The following is a 21,271-nucleotide window of genomic DNA, read 5'->3' as shown; positions in this document are numbered from 1 at the left end:
TCAGTTGTAGCTGTAGCAGTGGCATTGGCTGAAGATGACTGGTAATCTCTGGCACTGCAGATGTCTTATCTCAGAAACTCACAATATGGCAAAGAATAGTTTCGTAATCAAGCATATTGTTTGAAAAATGCTGACGACTCAAACTTTTGTATCGTTGTGTGGACCTGCTGCTAATGCTCCACAATGTTGGTGATGGGATGTTTCAATGGGATCCACTCAGTTAATTCACTATGTTCACTACAGATTACACCCTCACAATTATTTATTTAAGCAGCAAGCTGTCAATTTATTCAAACTTTCACTTTCAAACTAATGAATGCTTGTCCATAACAATAAATTATTTTGACAATTGATACACTGTTCCAAGTCTGTTTCCAAAGCAAAAAAAATCACTCTACAGTCACTTTTTATGTACTGTCCACTGTCGCTGTAGTTCACCTGCTTCTTCAATCTCTCTGTCAAAATAGCTGTTTCTTCTCTATTCACAGTTACCACTATTGTTCATACATTTGTATTTTTTTGACAAGAACTTGCACAGTTCTTGTTCTTTTGACTTCTTGATTTCCGTGTGCTTGACATTCTTCTGCATTGACTCTTTTGAGAAATCTCTTGCATATTACTTCTCATTTCCGCCTTCTCCCTCATCAAACCCTGTCTCTGTTGAAACTTTAAAACCTCGATGCTTTATCTCACAGTTCAAAGACTCAGTACAACAATTACATGTCTAAGGACCTGGTAGTGGTCTCGATTGATTTTGAGATAGCCTCTAATTCAGTTGACTGGCAAATATTGTTTGGCATTTTGATAGCATCTGGAGTGATCTCTACAACAGTGGAAATTATCAAACAACACAGACACATTCAAAAGTGAAATTTCTTGAAGAATTCTCCAAAGAGTTTTTAACTGAAATTGAAGTCTGGCAGGGTGATGGACTGCCCCCCGTTTCCTTCAACTGCATGTTAGAGAAGATCATTCGAGAATGAGGAAAGGAATTAGCCAGGAATGTGGTGCTGCACAAAGTTCACTTTGGAGGATCGAGTAACTGTATTAGTCAGTTGCCTTGGCTTCACTGACAGCCTGGCAGTCCTGTTAAGAAACACAGAGAGAGCTGTGGAACAGATAAATACACTGTAGTAACAGGCAGAGAAAGCTGGCCTCCAAAAACAAGGTACATAACCAACATCCAAACAGTGCATCGTCATCTAACAACAGAGTATGATAAAAGAGAAAAAGTGGACAGTCTCAGATACCTCATTCAGATAGTGCAGATAAAAACTAGTGAAAAAGAAGCCATCAACAGCAGCAAGAGAAGATGGGCGCAGCTTTTCATAGGACACGTGTTCTATACAAGAAAAAGGCAATTTCAAGAAAGATAAACTGGGGCACTATACAGTGATCAAAACCGTATGTCTGTACACAATGACATGAAAAGCTGGACTGAGAAAAGCTGAGAAATTTGATCACAAGATCCTTTGCAAAATAATGGGCCCTAGAACAATAGATAGACAGTATAAGCTTTGACAAAGAGGAGAGTTCTACAGCAATAATGAATGGCTGATGAAGTCAATAGAGAAATGATGGCTGAAGTCATATGTACATCTGTTCGGGATGGATACAACCTGATTAACAAAGTAGATTTTTTAATGTATTGACTGTGATAAAAGGTTCGAGGAAGTAAGGAATGTCCTCAAGAGCATTGAAGTGAATCAGGAGGACATCTGTGAGAGATCAGAGTACAGATCACTCATCAACAACTTTAAGGGCTTTCATGACAAACAAAACCAGAATGCTGGATGGGCGAAAGAGAGAAGACGGGCAGCCAGAAAGGAACGAAATGCTTTTGGGTTGCAAAAAAAGACTTCCAAAAATGCCTTATGGTTACTTGACATGGGCTCTGATGACTCTAAGTGAGAGGGGAAAAAAATGACACCATCGCCCATTGTGACAACATCTTCATTCCACTTGTCACAACATTTCCAAAATTGGTTGCCACTCTCTCAATACTTTGGCTCTCCTCTCCACACTTTATTGTCGAGCTGTTAGCATAGAAATAAAACTTCCTTTCTGCAAAATACAAACATTTCTCTACTAACAAGCTGAGAAACCCTCATAGCCCATCTTTCCACTTCCAGCTCCTGTCACCAACTGTCTCTCATTTCTCAGTAAAGTTACAATAACAAAATTCAACGTACCAGACCATAGCACTTAATATTACATAGAACTTTCATTTGAGTTTACTTGAAAAATAAAATCGCGTATTTACAGTTACACTGGTATATTAAATCAATGTTAAAATCATTGTTGAGGGCTGAATAGGTGGTGCATTTGAAGTGACATAATTTCTCCATCACAATGTATTCAAGTGCATGAAGTTGTGAATAGAAGTTGCTTTGATTTTGTAATCTAGTTTCGTATGACTCAGTGCTGAAGTACCAGACTGCAGATCCAAAGGTCTCGGGTTTGATCCACGCTCAGTCCTAAGATTTTTATCTGTCACTTTTTTTTTAAAATGGTTATAATAGAAGGAAACATTCCATGAAGGAAAAATTACCTAAAAACAAAGATGATGTGACTTACCAAATGAAAGTGCTGGCAGGTCGACAGACACACAAACGAACACAAACATACACACAAAATTCAAGCTTTCGCAACAAATTGTTGCCTCATCAGGAAAGAGGGAAGGAGAGGGAAAGACGAAAGGATGTGGGTTTTAAGGGAGAGGGTAAGGAGTCATTCCAGTCCCGGGAGCGGAAAGACTTACCTTAGGGGGAAAAAAGGACGGGTATACACTCGCACACACACACATATCCATCCACACATATACAGACACAAGCAGACATATTTAAAGACAAAGAGTCTTTAAATATGTCTGCTTGTGTCTGTATATGTGTGGATGGATATGTGTGTGTGTGCGAGTGTATACCCGTCCTTTTTTCCCCCTAAGGTAAGTCTTTCCGCTCCCGGGACTGGAATGACTCCTTACCCTCTCCCTTAAAACCCACATCCTTTCGTCTTTCCCTCTCCTTCCCTCTTTCCTGATGAAGCAACAATTTGTTGTGAAAGCTTGAATTTTGTGTGTATGTTTGTGTTCGTTTGTGTGTCTGTCGACCTGCCAGCACTTTTTTTTAAAAAAGCGACTTGCACCATGGTACAGAATCCACATTACTGGCTGTGTCAGTGAGCTCGTAAGTTGGAGGGCAGCAACGGAATACCATCTCTGATAGGACTGTGTATAGTGAAACATTGTCACATTCCAACCAATCTTCTAGTTGAGTACAACTTACTTTTAAAAAAATATTTTACCATCTTCCTTTTTGGTGAAGTATTTGAGCAGAGCATAAACAATTTTCTGAATATTTGTAGTCAAAAGAAGAATGGGAAATGGACAAATGGGGTATAAAATTGATAAGTGTGAGGTTTGATTTTGAAGAAGAGAAAGAAGAAGAAGAAATTATTTTGCTTGAAAATAATCTAGATAATTAACACAACATTAATGACAAGTGTGAGGTTTGATTTTGAAGAAGAGAAAGAAGAAGAAGAAATTATTTTGCTTGAAAATAATCTAGATAATTAACACAACATTAATGAAGGATTTAAGGCAAACTGAAATATTTCACAAAAAGCTGCTGTTATCCATGTAAAAGAAGTGTCAAAAAATATCAAATTTCAGCATAAATTAAAACTTATCTGTTTTTCTCTTGACCTACATACCCTTAGCAGCAGCAGCAGTAGTAGTAGTATTAGTAGTAGTAGTAATGATGGTGGTGGTGGTATTAATAATAATAATAGCACACTAGTATATATATAATAGAGGGAAACAATCCACGTGAGAAAAATATATCTAAAAACAAAGATGATGTGACTTACCAAACGAAAGCGCTGGCAGGCCAATAGACACACAAACAAACACAAACATACACACAAAATTCAAGCTTTCGCAACCAACGGTTGCTTCATCAGGAAAGAGGGAAGGAGAGGGAAAGACGAAAGGATGTGGGTTTTAAGGGAGAGGGTAAGGAGTCATTCCAATCCCGGGAGCGGAAAGACTTACCTTAGGGGGAAAAAAGGACAGGTATACACTCGCACACACACACACACACACACACACACACACACACATATCCATCCGCACATACACAGACACAAGCAGACATTTGTCCCGGGATTGGAATGACTCCTTACCCTCTCCCTTAAAACCCACATCCTTTCGTCTTTCCCTCTCCTTCCCTCTTTCCTGATGAAGCAACTGTTTGTTGTGAAAGCTTGAATTTTGTGTGTTTGTTTGTGTGTCTATCGACCTGCCAGCGCTTTTGTTTGGTAAGTCTCGTCATCTTTGTTTTTAGATATATTTTTCCCATGTGGAATGTTTCCCTCTATTGTACATTATGCTTTCTGAAAAAAAGGCAAAAATAAAAAATTTAAAAAAAATGATGTTTCTAAAAGCAGGAAATACTGCCTTGATGCAAAGCTTTCAGTATGACTTGTGAGAATAGTGTGAGTCGGGTTTCACATGTTTGATGTTTTCAGAATCCATGCTGGTTGGCATTGAGAAGGACATTCTGTTCAAGATACCTCATTATGCTTAAGCCCAAAATGTGATCTTTGAGTCTACAACAAATTGATGTCAAGGATATCGGACGGTAGTTTTGTTGGTTACTTCTACTATCCTTCTTGTAGACAGGTGTGTCCTGTGCTTTCTTCCAACTACTGGGGAAGGTTTTTTCATCAAGGAATCTAAAATAGATTATAGTTAGAAGAGGGGCCAACTCAGCTGCAAATTCAGTACAGGATCTGATAGGGATTTTGATTTTGAATGATTTCAGAGTCTGTTTCTCAACACCACTGACACTAGTACTTATTTCACTCATGTTTTCAATGGCACAAGGATTAAATTAGGGTAATTCTCCTTGGTTTTCCTTTCTGTAGGAGCATTTGAAAACAGAAATAAGTGTTTCAGATTTTGCTTTGCTACCCACAGTTTTGGTTTCTGTCTCTTTCATTAGGTACTGGGCACTAATGTTGGTGCTACTAACAGCATTTACATGTAACCAGATTTTTTTATTTTGTGGAAGAGTATCTAACAGTATTCTACTATAGTAGTCACTGAATGCTTCATACATTGCTCTCTTGACAGCCAAGTGAGTTTCATTCAGAATCTCTCTGTCTATAGGCCTATGCATTGTTTTATGCCTGTTATGCAGTAGTCTCTGTATCTTTAGAAGTTCCTTTACAGTGACTGTATATTATGGAGTATCCCACCCGTTACGAACTTTTTTACTGGGCTGCAGCATGCCAGAATGATCTTTTTCTGTTTTGATAAAGCAAGCTGTAATAGGAGATTTACTTGTCAGTATGATAGCCTTTTTCAAGTAATACTATGTACAGTTAATGAAGTCCTCAGTGTTTCATAATGATGTTATGTATTGTGACCCAACAGGTTGGGAGTTACACAATGGCACTGTGTGCGAGGGAAATGAAGAAGCCGTTCTACGTGCTGTGCGAAAGTTTTAAGTTTGTACGCCTCTATCCGCTCAACCAGCAGGATCTACCGGATGAGTTCAAGGTAAGAGAAGTCAGAATAGAGTATCTGACTGTTTTCTGTAAATCATCTAAAATGGTTAATTATGTCAGTTTATACCCATAACATGCTTTTTCCCTTCTTGAATTTCAGTTTTTACATATATATATATATATATATATATATATATATATATATATATATATATATATATATATATATATATATATATATATATATATATATATAAAAATGGAAGTGATATTCAAATAATTTGAAAGCTCGCTAAAACGCTCCGTTCAAGTCATGTGGTGGCTGTGACATCACTGGCTAGCTCGCTGCTCCTACTATCATGAAGCTAATTCACAGTGATGTCTTGTTTTGGAATTTACATTTTGGAAAATGGGTTACAAATGGTATGTAGTACCACACTGTACAGATACATCCGTAAAAACTCTTGGAAAATAGTTTTTGAGAGTTTCAGAGAATGAGAAGGTGCATAAAAATTGGTTGCACTGTACCGGCAAAATGCCATTCTGTCAATGCCCACTTTCCATTACTTAATTAAAAACAGGGTGTATACGACCCGGGACAACCGGGAAATCCGGGAAAAACCCGGGAATTTTTTCATCCGGGAGAAAACCGGGAAAAACCCGGGAATTTTTCGGAATTCCGGGAATTTTTCATTGTTTTAGCTTTCAGTTAAATTTGAATTGATTCTCTAGCAAAGAATGTTATTGTATCCTGCTGCTGGAGAATGATACTGCAGCAATAAAATATAAACGAGAGGGGAAAATAATAAAACTTTAGTGACAAAGGAAATGTGCAATTTACTACAACAAACCGTGCACGCACAAGCGTTTGCAAATAGCAAAAATATGTCAAAGGCCGTAGGGCGCAGACTGTAATTCTTCGTAACAATAAACTGCATGCTATGAGCACGACGTCACAACTGTTCACATTAGGTTCGTTTGACCAGTTGCCAGCGGTCTGTTGCGCATGCGCATTTGACTCGCGTCTAAGCAGTACCTTCTCCCGCTGCTTGCAGTTTGGCTGTTAGCTGTATCGGTAGTAGCAGCAAGCAGCCAGATGCAAACGAGAAAAATTTTTCTCGCGCGCCCTAGCTGCCAGATTCACGCTTGCACAGAGTTGTAGTGGGGAGGGGGTTAACCTCCACGTTAGCCGTGTTGACGTTAAGTGATTTCGCTGCTTCTCTTCGTGTACAGCTCCCAAGTCAAATGAAAACAAAACGGATTTCTGTGGCCGGGAGCTATCAAGCGAATTAAAATACATTCACATAATTACGGAGGGGAAAAATATATTATTAATTTCAGTTTTCTGATTTTATTTGATTTCCAAGTTAGTAGCAGTCAATTAATCGCCTTGCAGAACAGTGAAGTTATTTTTGCAAGTTTGCTAAAGAAATTTGGCTTTATTAATCTTTCCGCTGAGGCAATCATTTTATTTGAAACGAAGTGTTTCATTCTACAGTATTGGCTAGTTCCAATTTTTCGCTGAATTTCAAGTGCATGTTATCATCTTCTGCCATATATGGCATTATGCCATAATAAAGAACCAAAAATGAGATCGTAGAGTACTGGTACTCCAAGAAAATTTACATCCCAAAAACCACACTGAAAAGCTTAATATCAGATGGGACCTACTTCATTGTGAATCTGGAAAAAAAACAATTTGCACTTCAAGCTGAATTATGCATTTTAGTATGGTTTACGAAATTCCGATGCTCTTTGGAGCACCCTTCGACGCCTTGTTTCTTTTATGGTGGAATGTAAGCTCTTTTAGTGCTTTATACAAACGAACATGCCGGCTTCCTACAGCACAGCTACCGAAGCACGACTCACGCCCAGTACTCACAGCTCTACTTCTGCCAGTACCTCGTCTCCTATCTTCCAATCTTTACAGAAGCTCTCTTGCGAACGTTGCAGAACTAGCACTCGTGAAAGAAAGGATATTGCGGAGACATGGCTTAGCCAGGAAGTTTCAGTCTTCAGGTAGTATTGTGTACAGGATGGCGGGTATGGGCAGGCGGTGGGCGTTGTGGAATAATAGTGTAATTTTTAGTGAAAGGCCATTTATTGGCTAAAGCATGATGAAAAGGGGCTACATAGGCCTAGGGAGGTGAGGGTAAGCCAGAGCTTATAATTTAGCGAACATTGTTCGCTAAGCTACCGAAAGTGGTTGTCTGTCAAAACTAAGTCCACAGTGCCGCAGCACCGGGAGAAGCGGGAGATGTTCGATGCTACAGGGCGCGCATCCGACTCGCGGGTGAGCAAGAATACAAGAGAGGGGGCCCGGCGACGGGCGGCCGGGTATATTCGACGCACCACGCGGCTTCCTCCAACCTGATTGGTCAGGACCGAGCAAACCGTGCGGGCGGCATGTAACTTTCCAGAGCGTTGCCTGCTAAGCGACGCCTGGGGCGGCGTTACCTCGTCAGCACACGAGAGAGGCGCGTGAACAAGGTGCCCTTTCTCGGTGCTGACTTCCTGTTACTAGACCGTGGGACGAAAGAATTTACAGGCAGCTAACACTGCCGGCCGTGGCTTGGCCGTAATGGAAAAACGAAGTTACCGGTTTGAGGCTCATGTAATAAAGTAAAATCCCTTATTGTCTGGCTCATCCTTTACATTCCTCCCCCTTCCGTGGGAGCGGAGAACGTACGTGAATTCGCTCAATGTAATTATTATTAGAATGTAAACAAATTTATCTTGCATAAGAAAGTGAACATCACTTGATTAAGAATGGCCCTCACGGAAGACAGCAGGGGTCTTAACCTATGGGAGGGTGTAGAGACTCTAAAGACCTCCTAAGGGTCGCAAGGGGACTTACATCAACAATATTTGTGTATACAAGAATCATCATAAAACATCAAAACATCATAAAATATCAAAACATCATAAAATATCAAAACAAGATTAGAACAAAACATAGCAGTGTGAATTAGATAAACATGTCAAGTGTTCTTGTTGCTAAGTTGAAGTAAAAATGTCTCTTTTTTTCTTTTGTTGGAATAAGTTGAAAATATAAACATATCACCACTGATGAGTCACGGCGGGGGCACCTGGCGCGAGGCGGCGTGGTGTGTTGTCCTCAGCGGGCAGCGTGCCGGCTGCCGGCGGGTAGGGGGCGTGGCCGTGGCCAGGTCCGTGCACTGGAACTCAGCGTAGGGTAGGGGGGGTATGAGGGGAGGTCCACATGTTTCAAAACACAGTTGAAAAGGGAGTTATCACTAAGGGAACACTTCACTACACTAGTTTTTCCACATTAGGTGATATTAGAATTGCACTCTTAAAAATAAGGGAGGGCACATGCCTGATAGGTTCTTGTTTTCTATTTTTTGTTTAGTTCGTGGCTGTTTGCCATTAATTTAAATGTGCCAACAGGCGAACGTAAGAAATTTGTCCTTTTCTCACTTTTTAGCAAGTCATCAATTGACGATAGGAGGTGATCATTTGATATGTTAGACAAAGCTGGCAAGTTAGCTGACAAGGTAATCATGAATGGGCTTTCGGGTATAAAAAACATAATTAAAGGGGCGCGAATACTGAGTAAGGCGTAGTGGCATGAAAGGTTATTAATGGCGTTCCGACAGGAACCGTTTGCGAAAGATCTGCGCGGAGACTACGTCAGAGAGGCAGCTCTGGCTGCAAGGCCGAATCTTAGCGCTACGTAAGAATCGCACGCGGTAGATAACTTCCAAGGCCAGCGCAGCGTCAGGGCTGCACACGGCAGCTGAGGGGTCTACGACTGTCAAATGCAACAAAATAGAAGTGGGATTACGCGTGACATCTAGCTAGACGAGTTGTTATAGTGGGTTCTGTTTAAAATTACATTATACATTAGTAAATTGGTTCATAACAAAGTTCCTATGAAATCCCTTTTAGCCTGATCATAATTGTTACATAAACATGGAAATATAAAAATGAGGTACACAAATATCATAAAATTTACTGCATATTTCATATCAGTAAACAAAGAAAGTTAAGTGCCTCTTTGGGCTGACCCTCTAAGTGTAATAACATTCACATTTTGAGAAGAAGTTTCTCGTAACTCAATATATTTGCTGAACACCATAAGTGGAGACTGACCAAGTTTTGGACGTAGCGCTAAGATTCGGCCTTGCAGCCAGTTTTGTGCAGGTGGGGCGTAGATTGTGTCGTAGGATGTCAACGCTGTTGTTAACGAGACGAGAGATACATAACTCGACGAGAATCTAGAGATTTCCACAGTGAACACAGAAAGCGTAAGGAATTGAATTAGAAAAGACTAAGTTGAGCATAATGTCTGAAGGACTTTTCCTTTATGAAGATATTGTGCATGGCGCATCGTTGACACGACGTTATCACCTTCTTAACTGTGTATACGACAATTCTGCGATTCCAAGATAGCTGCTACATACTTCTTCGTCAAACTCGACTTCTCTGAAATAAAAAAAAACTTTACTGTGCTACAAAATTCGACATCTTTATCCTCTCAATATTTTGCGACTAACTTTGCGACCAAATTCGCCGTCTTCATCCTCTCAACATCTTGCGACTAACTTTACTTTGCTACCAAATTCGCCGTCTTTATCCTCTCAATATCTTGCGACTAAACTCGCCATCTCTATAACTCCATGGTGCTGGCCTCCTCGGGCCCAGCTGGTTGCTTAAAACCCTGTCTATCCTTGGTTATATCGCAGTGTCCTGGGACACGTCATACAGTTCAATGCTACTACTTCAATAGTCGGTATTCCTTCGGAAAATACAATGGGAAAACAAAGAAGGCTCAAGGTTTTGAACAGAGATTTCCGCTTACTGGCGTTTAGCTGCGGGCTAGACGCGGTTCGCGTCTGACGTTGCCTGATCAGCTGTCGTCAGAGAGCACGGAACACTGTTCTCGTGAACTCTTCTTCGAGATGGAAGAGCAAAGTGTGGGCTGAATAGTTTTGTGTTAGGATACGCCCGGGTAATAGACTGCAAAAGGTGTTGTTCAGTTGAAAGTTGTCAGATGAAAGTGGATAGGACGGACTATGTCGCGAAATGGAAAAGTGAAGAAACGACACAGACAGCTAAGGGTCCGCGCGGGAGCCAACCGCGTCACGTAAGGTACGTGCCCTTGCGGGTGGTGCATGACTCTTCAAGGGTTTTTCTGTTGATAGTTGAAAGATGAAAGTGGATAGGATGGACTATGTCGCGAAACGGAAAAGTGAAGAAACGACACAGACAGCTAAGGGACCGCGCGGGTGCCAGCCGCGTCACGTAAGGTACGTGCCCTTGCGGGTGTGGTTCTCTTGTTCAACCAACAGACTAAGTATATAGACAAAGCTTACTCGTTCTGTGGGTGTGATTCACTCTGTTTAGGTTATCTATCACGGGGGTAGGCATGTGGTATGTCCCTCCAGATGAACGTTCAAATACAAATGAAAATAAAGCATTGTTACATCCTAAATTATCCTTCCAAAACCATTTCTTACCTAAGACATGATTATTAATAAACAAATAATTGGCAGTACTCGGGAACCTATCCTAGCATACTTGAAATCCTACAAAATGATTATCCTCATCAATGTAGTAACACAGTGACACATGGAAACACTAGGTTGATACAAACACTAAATTACTGGTGCTGGTAAACTCTAGCTAAAACTGTCTGAACATTTGATAATAGCATAAATAAGACATGGACAAAATGAACAATAGTAAAAATAATACATCAACATAAGTAATTAGACATAATCAATTGGACATAAGTAATTAGATGTAAGTAATTGGCAACTCGTCATAGTGATATAAGCGGTGGCAAAACCGCAACAAAAGCAAAAGTTTAAAATATTATTTCCTTCAAACAAAACTTCTTTATCCTCCAGTTACATTTCGTAGCAAAATGAATGTAAGCATCCCTTGGTATTCCTTTATGCTCTCGTTTGTATTTTCATTCCAACCGATCTTTGGTACTTCTACCCACAAGAAAACTGTCATTAAGTAATGGCAATGTTGTGTGTAATGCTGTGGAATAGTGTAATGTCATGTTAATACTTCCTTTGACAAGATTCTGAAGAAAAGTGGTTTTGTGTCGCCTTCAATGAACAGACCAATAATTATTAAACATGTGATAAACCGTTTCCTGTGTTGATTTGTTTTTGCAAATACTCGTGATTATCAGTCACCCAGTCAATCGTTCAAGGATATGATTGTTGTTCCTTTTGTTAATTCTCTCACCTACCTGCTTCCATATAATCATTATTGGCGGCTCGACGAAGCTAGTTGCATCTCGGAAGACGTCGATATGACTTACCTGTCGGTGCTTTGGTTTTTAATAAAATTAGAGTTCATTTGTCATATAGTATATAAAGTGTGTGGGGAGCAAAGTAAATTCCTTAGTATTGAAAATGTGCATAAAGTTATTCAAATGGTTCGTTATACAATGGTTAAGAATTTTCTGTGTTGAGATTCAGTGCAGCTTGAGGTGCTAAGGTGCGACACGCGTCGCGCTCGTGAGATTGTAAGTTGCTGACAGCACAGCTGACAGTACGGCTGCGTCCGGTTTCACTGGCTCGGCAGCATAACTGGCATTCACGCTGGGTCCGTCCTCTTGCTACGCGTGGAGTTAATCTCTCGGTACAGTTACAAAATTTCCTTCCAGAGTTATCTTATGTTGTTCACGACAGTTATGCATGGAGGATGTTCTTTTCTAAGGGACTCTAATAACATAAATCGCTGGAGATCACAAAACTATCGGGTTCCAAATATTTTACTTAAACACTCTGTTCTTCTAAAATTTAGGTAACTGGCAGGTGTCAGGCTTCTAGATAAACTGCATTGTGCGATGGCATTCCAAACCCAACTCCTTGGCTAACGCGTTTCCCACACAGCGGTCGTTTACAGGACAAATATAGCGACAAGTGCCGGCTTTCTTGACGCCATATAGATCCGTTTATTAACCTTGGTGGTGATACAACATAGCCGGAGATCGATCTGAAATTCCAACGTTTACTAATCCTGATGGTTTAGACAATGCGTACCAGGAAAAGTTCTCTCTCACGATTTTGTTCCTTACTGAAAACTTGGATAGACAACACAAATAGATTCCCGTCCTTAGATCAGACTAATAAAATCTGTAGGGCAATATTTAGCTGGTGATTTTATTTCTATAACCATCCCTTTAGGTTTGCTGTTTAAACTGCAACGTACGAATGTGCGAATGTGTAGCGTGGCTGAGGCACGTGGCCTGCAGGGCGATGGTTGGATGCTGAGGAGGGGCGAGGGGAGAGGTGCAGATGCTGCACGCACCAAAGGCAGAGGCGGTGGGTGGGGAAGGGGGAACTGCAATGGCCGCTGTCTCTCTGCAGGCTGTAGGATGGAGAGGGAAGGAAAGGGAAGAGAAGGGGATCGCATCGCCAGCTGACAGAGAGGGGCGGGGCTCGGCACATGTGAACAGCTGTAGACAACAGCGGCGGTATTTACGCGACTCCTTCCGTGGTATTTTATATACAGAAATATGTGGAATCAAAAAACTTACCTTGTTGTCTGTTCAACTTCGCATCATGAAACAATAAAATAGCACTTGAGGAAGACTCCTTTTACTTTAGAGTAGCCTATTTGTTGTTTAACTTGGACGTATTTACTCTTGTTATTATCGTTGTGTGATCATTTAGCAAAACATTAATGTAATAGGGCGTATTTCAAAGGACAGGTAGACGGCAGCATGTAGTCATTGATCTACTGGTAGTTACGAAGGCGTGTTACTATCATGTTTTTATGGTCAAGCTTTAATACCTGTGTTCGTGCACTATCCACTAAATTAACATATACAAGAGTAACTGATTCATTCTCTACGTGTTCTTTTGACAAGGACAACTTTCCCCTTAATTCCATGATTAAAGAATGTGTTTTTAATTCTCGACTGCTACGATAACATTACTGGAGACGTTAAATGACAAGACAAAATGATTACATAACTTCAGTCACTTCCATTAACATGTGAAATCATAAATTCTATTACCAGTTACCAACAGTTGCCAATTCTTATGTCTACTTATAATTAACATGCACAACTTAATTAAAGATATAGTAACGACGGTGTTTTCCGTCAATTGAGTCTCTTGCTGCATGCAGGACTTTTCCAACTGTTTACATACCATTTCAGACCTACTTTCTGGAACGCAATTCATAGGGGTTTGACCTTAGAGCATATCTACGTTGCTGTCTAGGCGGTTGTGTTACCTTCTTTCTTACTTTTTTAGGTGGAACTACTGGCGCAAAAGGCCCGGTTTCACTGTTAGGTGGGGGTGGCTCGGGTCCTTTATACAGTTTCAATCTGTCAAAATGAACGATCACTGTGCGTTCCGCTAACTGAATTTCCGCATTTACTGGTGAAGTAAGCCGGAGGTGTAAACTTTTTGGTTCTTCCCTTTTTAACTACTGAATTCTACATCTACATCTACATTTATACTCCGCAAGCCACCCAACGGTGTGTGGCGGAGGGCACTTTACGTGCCACTGTCATTACCTCCCTTTCCTGTTCCAGTCGCGTATGGTTCGCGGGAAGAACGACTGTCTGAAAGCCTCTGTGCGCGCTCTAATCTCTCTAATTTTACATTCGTGATCTCCTCGGGAGGTATAAGTAGGGGGAAGCAATATATTCGATACCTCATCCAGAAACGCACCCTCTCGAAACCTGGCGAGCAAGCTACACCGCGAAGCAGAGCGCCTCTGTTGCAGAGTCCGCCACTTGAGTTTGTTAAACATCTGCGTAACGCTATCACGGTTACCAAATAACCCTGTGACGAAACGCACCGCTCTTCTTTGAATCTTCTCTATCTCCTCCGTCAACCCGATCTGGTACGGATCCCACACTGATGAGCAATACTCAAGTATAGGTCGAACGAGTGTTTTGTAAGCCACCTCCTTTGTTGATGGACTACATTTCCTAAGGACTCTCCCAATGAATCTCAACCTGGTACCCGCCTTACCAACAATTAATTTTATATGATCATTCCACTTCAAATCGTTCCGCACGCATACTCCCAGATATTTTACAGAAGTAACTGCTACCAGTGTTTGTTCCGCTATCATATAATCATACAATAAAGGATCCTTCTTTCTATGTATTCGCAATACATTACATTTGTCTATGTTAAGGGTCAGTTGCCACTCCCTGCACCAAGTGCCTATCTGCTGCAGATCTTCCTGCATTTCGCTACAATTTTCTAATGCTGCAACTTCTCTGTATACTACAGCATCATCCGCGAAAAGCCGCATGGAACTTCCGACACTATCTACTAGGTCATTTATATATATTGTGAAAAGCAATGGTCCCATAACACTCCCCTGTGGCACACCAGAGGTTACTTTAACGTCTGTAGATGTCTCTCCATTGAGAACAACATGCTGTGTTCTGTTTGCTAAAAACTCTTCAATCCAGCCACACAGCTGGTCTGATATTCCGTAGGCTCTTACTTTGTTTATCAGGCGACAGTGCGGAACTGTATCGAACGCCTTCCGGAAGTCAAGAAAAATAGCATCTACCTGGGAGCCTGTATCTAATATTTTCTGGGTCTCATGAACAAATAAAGCGAGTTGGGTCTCACACGATCGCTGTTTCCGGAATCCATGTTGATTCCTACATAGTAGATTCTGAGTTTCCAAAAACGACATGATATTCGAGCAAAAAACATGTTCTAAAATTCTACAACAGATCGACGTCAGAGATATAGGTCTATAGTTTTGCGCATCTGCTCGACGACCCTTCTTGAAGACTGGGACTACCTGTGCTCTTTTCCAATCATTTGGAACCTTCCGTTCCTCTAGAGACTTGCGGTACACGGCTGTTAGAAGGGGGGCAAGTTCTTTCGCGTACTCTGTGTAGAATCGAATTGGTATCCCGTCAGGTCCAGTGGACTTTCCTCTGTTGAGTGATTCCAGTTGCTTTTCTATTCCTTGGACATTTATTTCGATGTCAGCCATTTTTTCGTTTGTGCGAGGATTTAGAGAAGGAACTGCAGTGCGGTCTTCCTCTGTGAAACAGCTTTGGAAAAAGGTGTTTAGTATTTCAGCTTTACGCTTGTCATCCTCTGTTTCAATGCCATCATCATCCCGGAGTGTCTGGATATGCTGTTTCGAGCCACTTACTGATTTAACGTAAGACCAGAACTTCCTAGGATTTTCTGTCAAGTCGGTACATAGAATTTTACTTTCGAATTCACCGAACGCTTCACGCATAGCCTTCCTTACGCTAACTTTGACATCGTTTAGCTTCTGTTTGTCTGAGAGGTTTTGGCTGCGTTTAAACTTGCAGTGAAGCTCTCTTTGCTTTCGCAGTAGTTTCCTAACTTTGTTGTTGTACCACGGTGGGTTTTTACCGTCCCTCACAGTTTTACTCGGCACGTACCTGTCTAAAACGCATTTTACGATTGCCTTGAACTTTTTCCATAAACACTCAACATTGTCAGTGTCGGAACAGAAATTTTCGTTTTGATCTGTTAGGTAGTCTGAAATCTGCCTTCTATTACTCTTGCTAAACAGATAAACCTTCCGCCCTTTTTTTATATTCCTATTAACTTCCAAATTCAGTGATGCTGCAACGGCCTTATGATCACTGATTCCCTGTTCTGCACTTACAGAGTCGAAAAGTTCGGGTCTGTTTGTTACCAGTAGGTCCAAGATGTTATCTCCACGAGTCGGTTCTCTGTTTAATTGCTCGAGGTAATTTTCGGATAGTGCACTCAGTATAATGTCACTCGATGCTCTGTCCCTACCACCCGTCCTAAACATCTGAGTGTCCCAGTCTATATCTGGTAAATTGAAATCTCCACCTAAGACTATAACATGCTGAGAAAATTTATGTGAAATGTATTCCAAATTTTCTCTCAGTTGTTCTGCCACTAATGCTGCTGAGTCGGGGGGTCGGTAAAAGGAGCCAATTATTAACCTAGCTCGGTTGTTGAGTGTAACCTCCACCCATAATAATTCACAGGAACTATCCACTTCTACTTCACTACAGGATAAACTACTACTAACAGCGACGAACACTCCACCACCGGTTGCATGCAATCTATCCTTTCTAAACACCGTCTGTACCTTTGTAAAAATTTCGGCAGAATTTATCTCTGGCTTCAGCCAGCTTTCTGTACCTATAACGATTTCAGCTTCAGTGCTTTCTATCAGCGCTTGAAGTTCCGGTACTTTACCAACGCAGCTTCGACAGTTTACAACTACAATACCGATTGCTGCTTGGTCCCCGCATGTTCTGACTTTGCCCCGCACCCGTTGAGGCTGTTGCCCTTTCTGTACTTGCCCGAGGCCATCTAACCTAAAAAACCGCCCAGCCCACGCCACACAACCCCTGCTACCCGTGCTCAACATAACTAGGTCTCCTACCTTGTACTCAGGCATTTTGGCTTTTTGATTACTTCTCTTTAACTGTTGGGCGGTGGCTCGGGCATTATTCCCTCTTACTTTTTTCCAAATGGCTTTTAGACGTCGAGCTAGACCTTTCACATCTTTGGATTTAATTCCAGGGGGCACCAGTTAAAACATGTTGAATTTGTTGCATAGCTTTATCACATTCTTTGGTCCAAATAAAACTAACTCCTTTTTTCAATAAATTAGTCAGGGGCTTAGCAAGGGTAGCATAATTATTCACAAAACGTCTGTAGTAGTTTGCAAGGCCTAAAAATGACTGTAGTTCCTTGACATTTGTCGGCGTTGGGAATTCCTTTACTGCGGTGGTCAAACGGCGGTCCGGTTTGACACCTTCTCCACTTATTATATGACCTAAATATTGTACTTGTGACTGGGCGAAAGCACACTTTTCTAATTTTACACTCAAATGAGCTCCTTTTAACCTTTGCAAAACATCCCTCAGTCTTTCTGCATGTTCTTTTATCGTTTTAGAAAAAATAATAATGTCATCTAAATACACCAAGCATGTTGTAGGTTTCAACCCACGTAGCAGCAAGTCTGCAAATCTTTGAAAAGTGGCAGGGGCGTTTCTCAATCCAAATGGCATTCTTACAAATTCATACAATCCTGTAGGTACAACAAAAGCAGTTTTATGGCGGTCCTGGGGCGCAACAGGGATTTGATGGTACCCAGAACGCAAATCAAGGGTGGTAAAATACTTACAGTTGCCCAATCGGTCCAATGTTTCATCAATGCGCGGCAACGGATATGTGTCTGGTGTCGTTACCCGATTTACTGCCCGCATATCGACACATAGGCGATAGGCTTTCTCCCCATTTACTGATTTCTTTGGCACAACGACCACGGGAGACGCCCACGCACTCGAGGAGGGTTGTATGATTCCTGCAGCTAATTGCTGCTGAATCGTATCTTCAACTACAGACTGCAAATGATATGGTATACGGTAAGGTTTTTGTGCAATTGGCCGAGCTTCTCCGGTCGGAATTTCGTGCTGAACCAAATCCGTAGCCGGTAGAAACTGCCTCTCTTCAAACAACCACGAAAATTCCTCTAATACTGGCTGCAACATCCTTTTCTCCTCACTATTTAAATGACCTAACTTCTCTTCTAACCGACTCCTTATCGTCGACGCGACATATCGCACTTCTCTAAGTGAACATTTCTTTCTTCTCCTTACTTTGTCATCTTTATCTCGCTGCTTCTCAGCTCCTCTTATTTCCTCAAAAATTTCCTGTCCACTGGCAACAATAGTACCCTTCGGTATCACAACATCTTTTACGCCAAAATTATCTATACTTACTGGTATCGCAAAACCCTTCTGTCTCCTCTCCGGTCGGCAGATACTTCTCTTTATATGTACTGACTGACGATCTAAAACATCATTCTGGGTGAGCGGGTCAACCAGAATGTCTGTCTTAGGCTGATCTTGATTTTTGACATCTATCCAGAGAATCTTTCCACTTCCGCCTTTTATCCTCACAGGGTCAGTGGTTTTTATCGCCCACATCTGCGGTTTTATGGGAGACTGTGAACGGCGCCTTTCACAGCTCCCTCGCGTCTGACGGGGGTGCGCACTGCCAAATCGGTGAATTGCTTCGCCGAACTGCACAGTTCGCGTTCGATAATCCACTATCCCCTGATAACGGTGCAGGAAGTCATTCCCTAGTATGATGTCAAATTCACCCTTCTTTAGCCTTACTACTTCCATCCTCTGACTGTATTTACCCTCATCTATTTGCAGATTCACTACACACGAACCTGCAGGGACAATTACTTCCTCTCCAAGGCCACTGATATGGTACCGGGGTGGCTGTAACACCCTTCGATCATTTTTCTCCACAAACAGTACACTAACTTGAGCACCAGTATCAACTAAAATTCTAACTAATTTGTTCCCGAGTACGCCAACTAGACTAACTTGTTCCACCTCTTTACATTTTTCGGTCCTAACCGGGTGTATTATTTTTGTCGGGGGCGCGGGTGGGTGGCGGAACCTGCCCCCCCAAGCGTTTCCCTGATTCGACCCCGCGTTGCGGCGGTGGCCGCGCATCTGATTAGAGAATGGTGACTTTGTGGGGCAAACATTATTAGCATGACCTACTGTCTGGCAAATAGTGCAATACGGCGCGCGACAACGCATTGCCGTATGGTTGGGCTTCCCACAACGCTGACAGAATACTGCTTTTGCTGGGACCGGTACTGGGTCCGATGGGCGCGGTGCGGCAGCGCAAAAACGCAATACCTCTTCGCGTAACATTGCCAAACGAACAGCTTCAAACAGAGAAGTGGGGGAGGCTGCTTTGACTTCTCCTCCGATGCGGGGGTCAATACCGCGAACAAATGCATCAATTGCACGCGCTTCCGCTTCTGAGCGCAAAATTCTGTTTTCACTGGCATTTTCACCTCGCTTATAGGTACGACAAGATACTGCTCGTATGCGATCTGCAAAGGCATCAAAATCCTCATTAGGCTTCTGCCTAAGTGTTGATAATTGATCTCTGTAATATGCGGTACCTCTGGCATCGGAATAACGTGTAGTCAATCCGCGAGCCAATACTTCAAATTCATGCGTGTCACGCAATTCGTCCACCGTTTCTATAAACATTCGAGCTTCCCCTGTCAACTTCAGTCTGGCTACATTGACCAGTAGATCATCCGGCCAGGCACACGTGCGACCCACATCACGAATATTTTGTAAGAACATAGCCACATTTTCGTGGGACTTCCCAGAAAAGGTGGGAATGAAATCAGCCGCAGGAAAATTGCTTACAGTCGCCATGTTAGCTGAAATTGTTGCGTTTGTATTAGAGACAGAATTAGTGTTAGTTGCCTCTGTTTGAGCATTTGTTACAGGTGCGGAGCTAGCCACAGGTATGGAAGTTCGCGCACTAGCTTCCAGCGTCTGTTTCAAGACGCGGTTTTGCTCAAGTAGCTCCTGATTTTGTGCGAATAACTGGCGCATTTGCGCATTTATGGCCTCGAGCGGGTCTTGCGAGGCAAGTGCCTCTGCGGGGTTATCCTGTTCCGTCGCTCGTGTTCCTATCGGCATGTTTACAATTTTATGGGACGCTAGTGTCCAGAAAAAAGTAATGATTGTTACAAAAAAAAGGACGGCCACAAAGATTCTCAATCCAGCGGCGGAAGATCGTCGAAGCTATAGTTGTAAGCATCGCGGCGACTTACATGGCGATGGAGGCGGTGCGACGCAGTGGTGGCGGCGACGGCGTGGTGCAGTGGCTGCGGCGGGCGGTGGTCGGCGGGCGGCAACGGGCGGCAGCGGGCGGCGGCGGCGGCGTCCGGACCCTCGGGCGGCGGCAAATGTGTTGGCGGCGGACGGCGCTGGCTTGGCCGGTCGGCGATGGCGGCAGGCCCCTGGCGCGTCGGTGACAGCGGCGGGCGGCGGTGGGCTGCGCGGCGGCGGCGGAGGCGGATGACGACGGCCCGGCCGGTCGCGCAGCACAGCGCAGGCCCCTCGAACTCAGGCAGCGGGCAGCGCGGCGGCGTCCGGCTCACGTGGCGGACTAGCGTGGGCTGCCTCGCTGCAGCGCGCGCCCTGTGCGTGTTTAGTGGAGCAGCCACGGCCCAAGTGGAGCAAACGTGGCGCCGGTTGGCGCATTCCATGCGCGAAGTGTACGGCGTCTTGCCGGGAGAAATTTAGTGTAGCGACAAAGTCACTACGGGAACGCGATCCCACTTCTGACACCAATTGTACAGGATGGCGGGTATGGGCAGGCGGTGGGCGTTGTGGAATAATAGTGTAATTTTTAGTGAAAGGCCATTTATTGGCTAAAGCATGATGAAAAGGGGCTACATAGGCCTAGGGAGGTGAGGGTAAGCCAGAGCTTATAATTTAGCGAACATTGTTCGCTAAGCTACCGAAAGTGGTTGTCTGTCAAAACTAAGTCCACAGTGCCGCAGCACCGGGAGAAGCGGGAGATGTTCGATGCTACAGGGCGCGCATCCGACTCGCGGGTGAGCAAGAATACAAGAGAGCGGGCCCGGCGACTGGCGGCCGGGTATGTTCGACGCACCACGCGGCTTCCTCCAACCTGATTGGTCAGGACCGAGCAAACCGTGCGGGCGGCATGTAACTTTCCAGAGCGTTGCCTGCTAAGCGACGCCTGGGGCGGCGTTACCTCGTCAGCACACGAGAGAGGCGCGTGAACAAGGTGCCCTTTCTCGGTGCTGACTTCCTGTTACTAGACCGTGGGACGAAAGAATTTACAGGCAGCTAACACTGCCGGCCGTGGCTTGGCCGTAATGGAAAAACGAAGTTACCGGTTTGAGGCTCATGTAATAAAGTAAAATCCCTTATTGTCTGGCTCAT

General features: G+C 43.1%; 1 protein-coding gene across 1 annotated transcript in view; it reads left to right on the top strand.

Annotated features, from left to right (window-relative positions):
- Positions 1 to 21,271, top strand: part of LOC126109812 (translation initiation factor eIF-2B subunit alpha) — an 80,342-nt gene that overhangs the window by 41,123 nt on the left and 17,948 nt on the right. Inside the window, exon 7 of the mRNA XM_049914872.1 lies at positions 5,438 to 5,563. Within this exon, the coding sequence (XP_049770829.1) occupies positions 5,438 to 5,563 (126 nt within the window). The remainder of the gene's footprint in view (positions 1 to 5,437; positions 5,564 to 21,271) is intronic.

The sequence above is a fragment of the Schistocerca cancellata genome, chromosome 12 (genome assembly GCF_023864275.1).
Source record: "Schistocerca cancellata isolate TAMUIC-IGC-003103 chromosome 12, iqSchCanc2.1, whole genome shotgun sequence".
Taxonomy (NCBI): domain Eukaryota; kingdom Metazoa; phylum Arthropoda; class Insecta; order Orthoptera; family Acrididae; genus Schistocerca; species Schistocerca cancellata.
The sequence above is the reverse complement of the archived record's forward strand: the minus strand, read 5'-3'. Positions and strand labels throughout refer to the sequence as shown.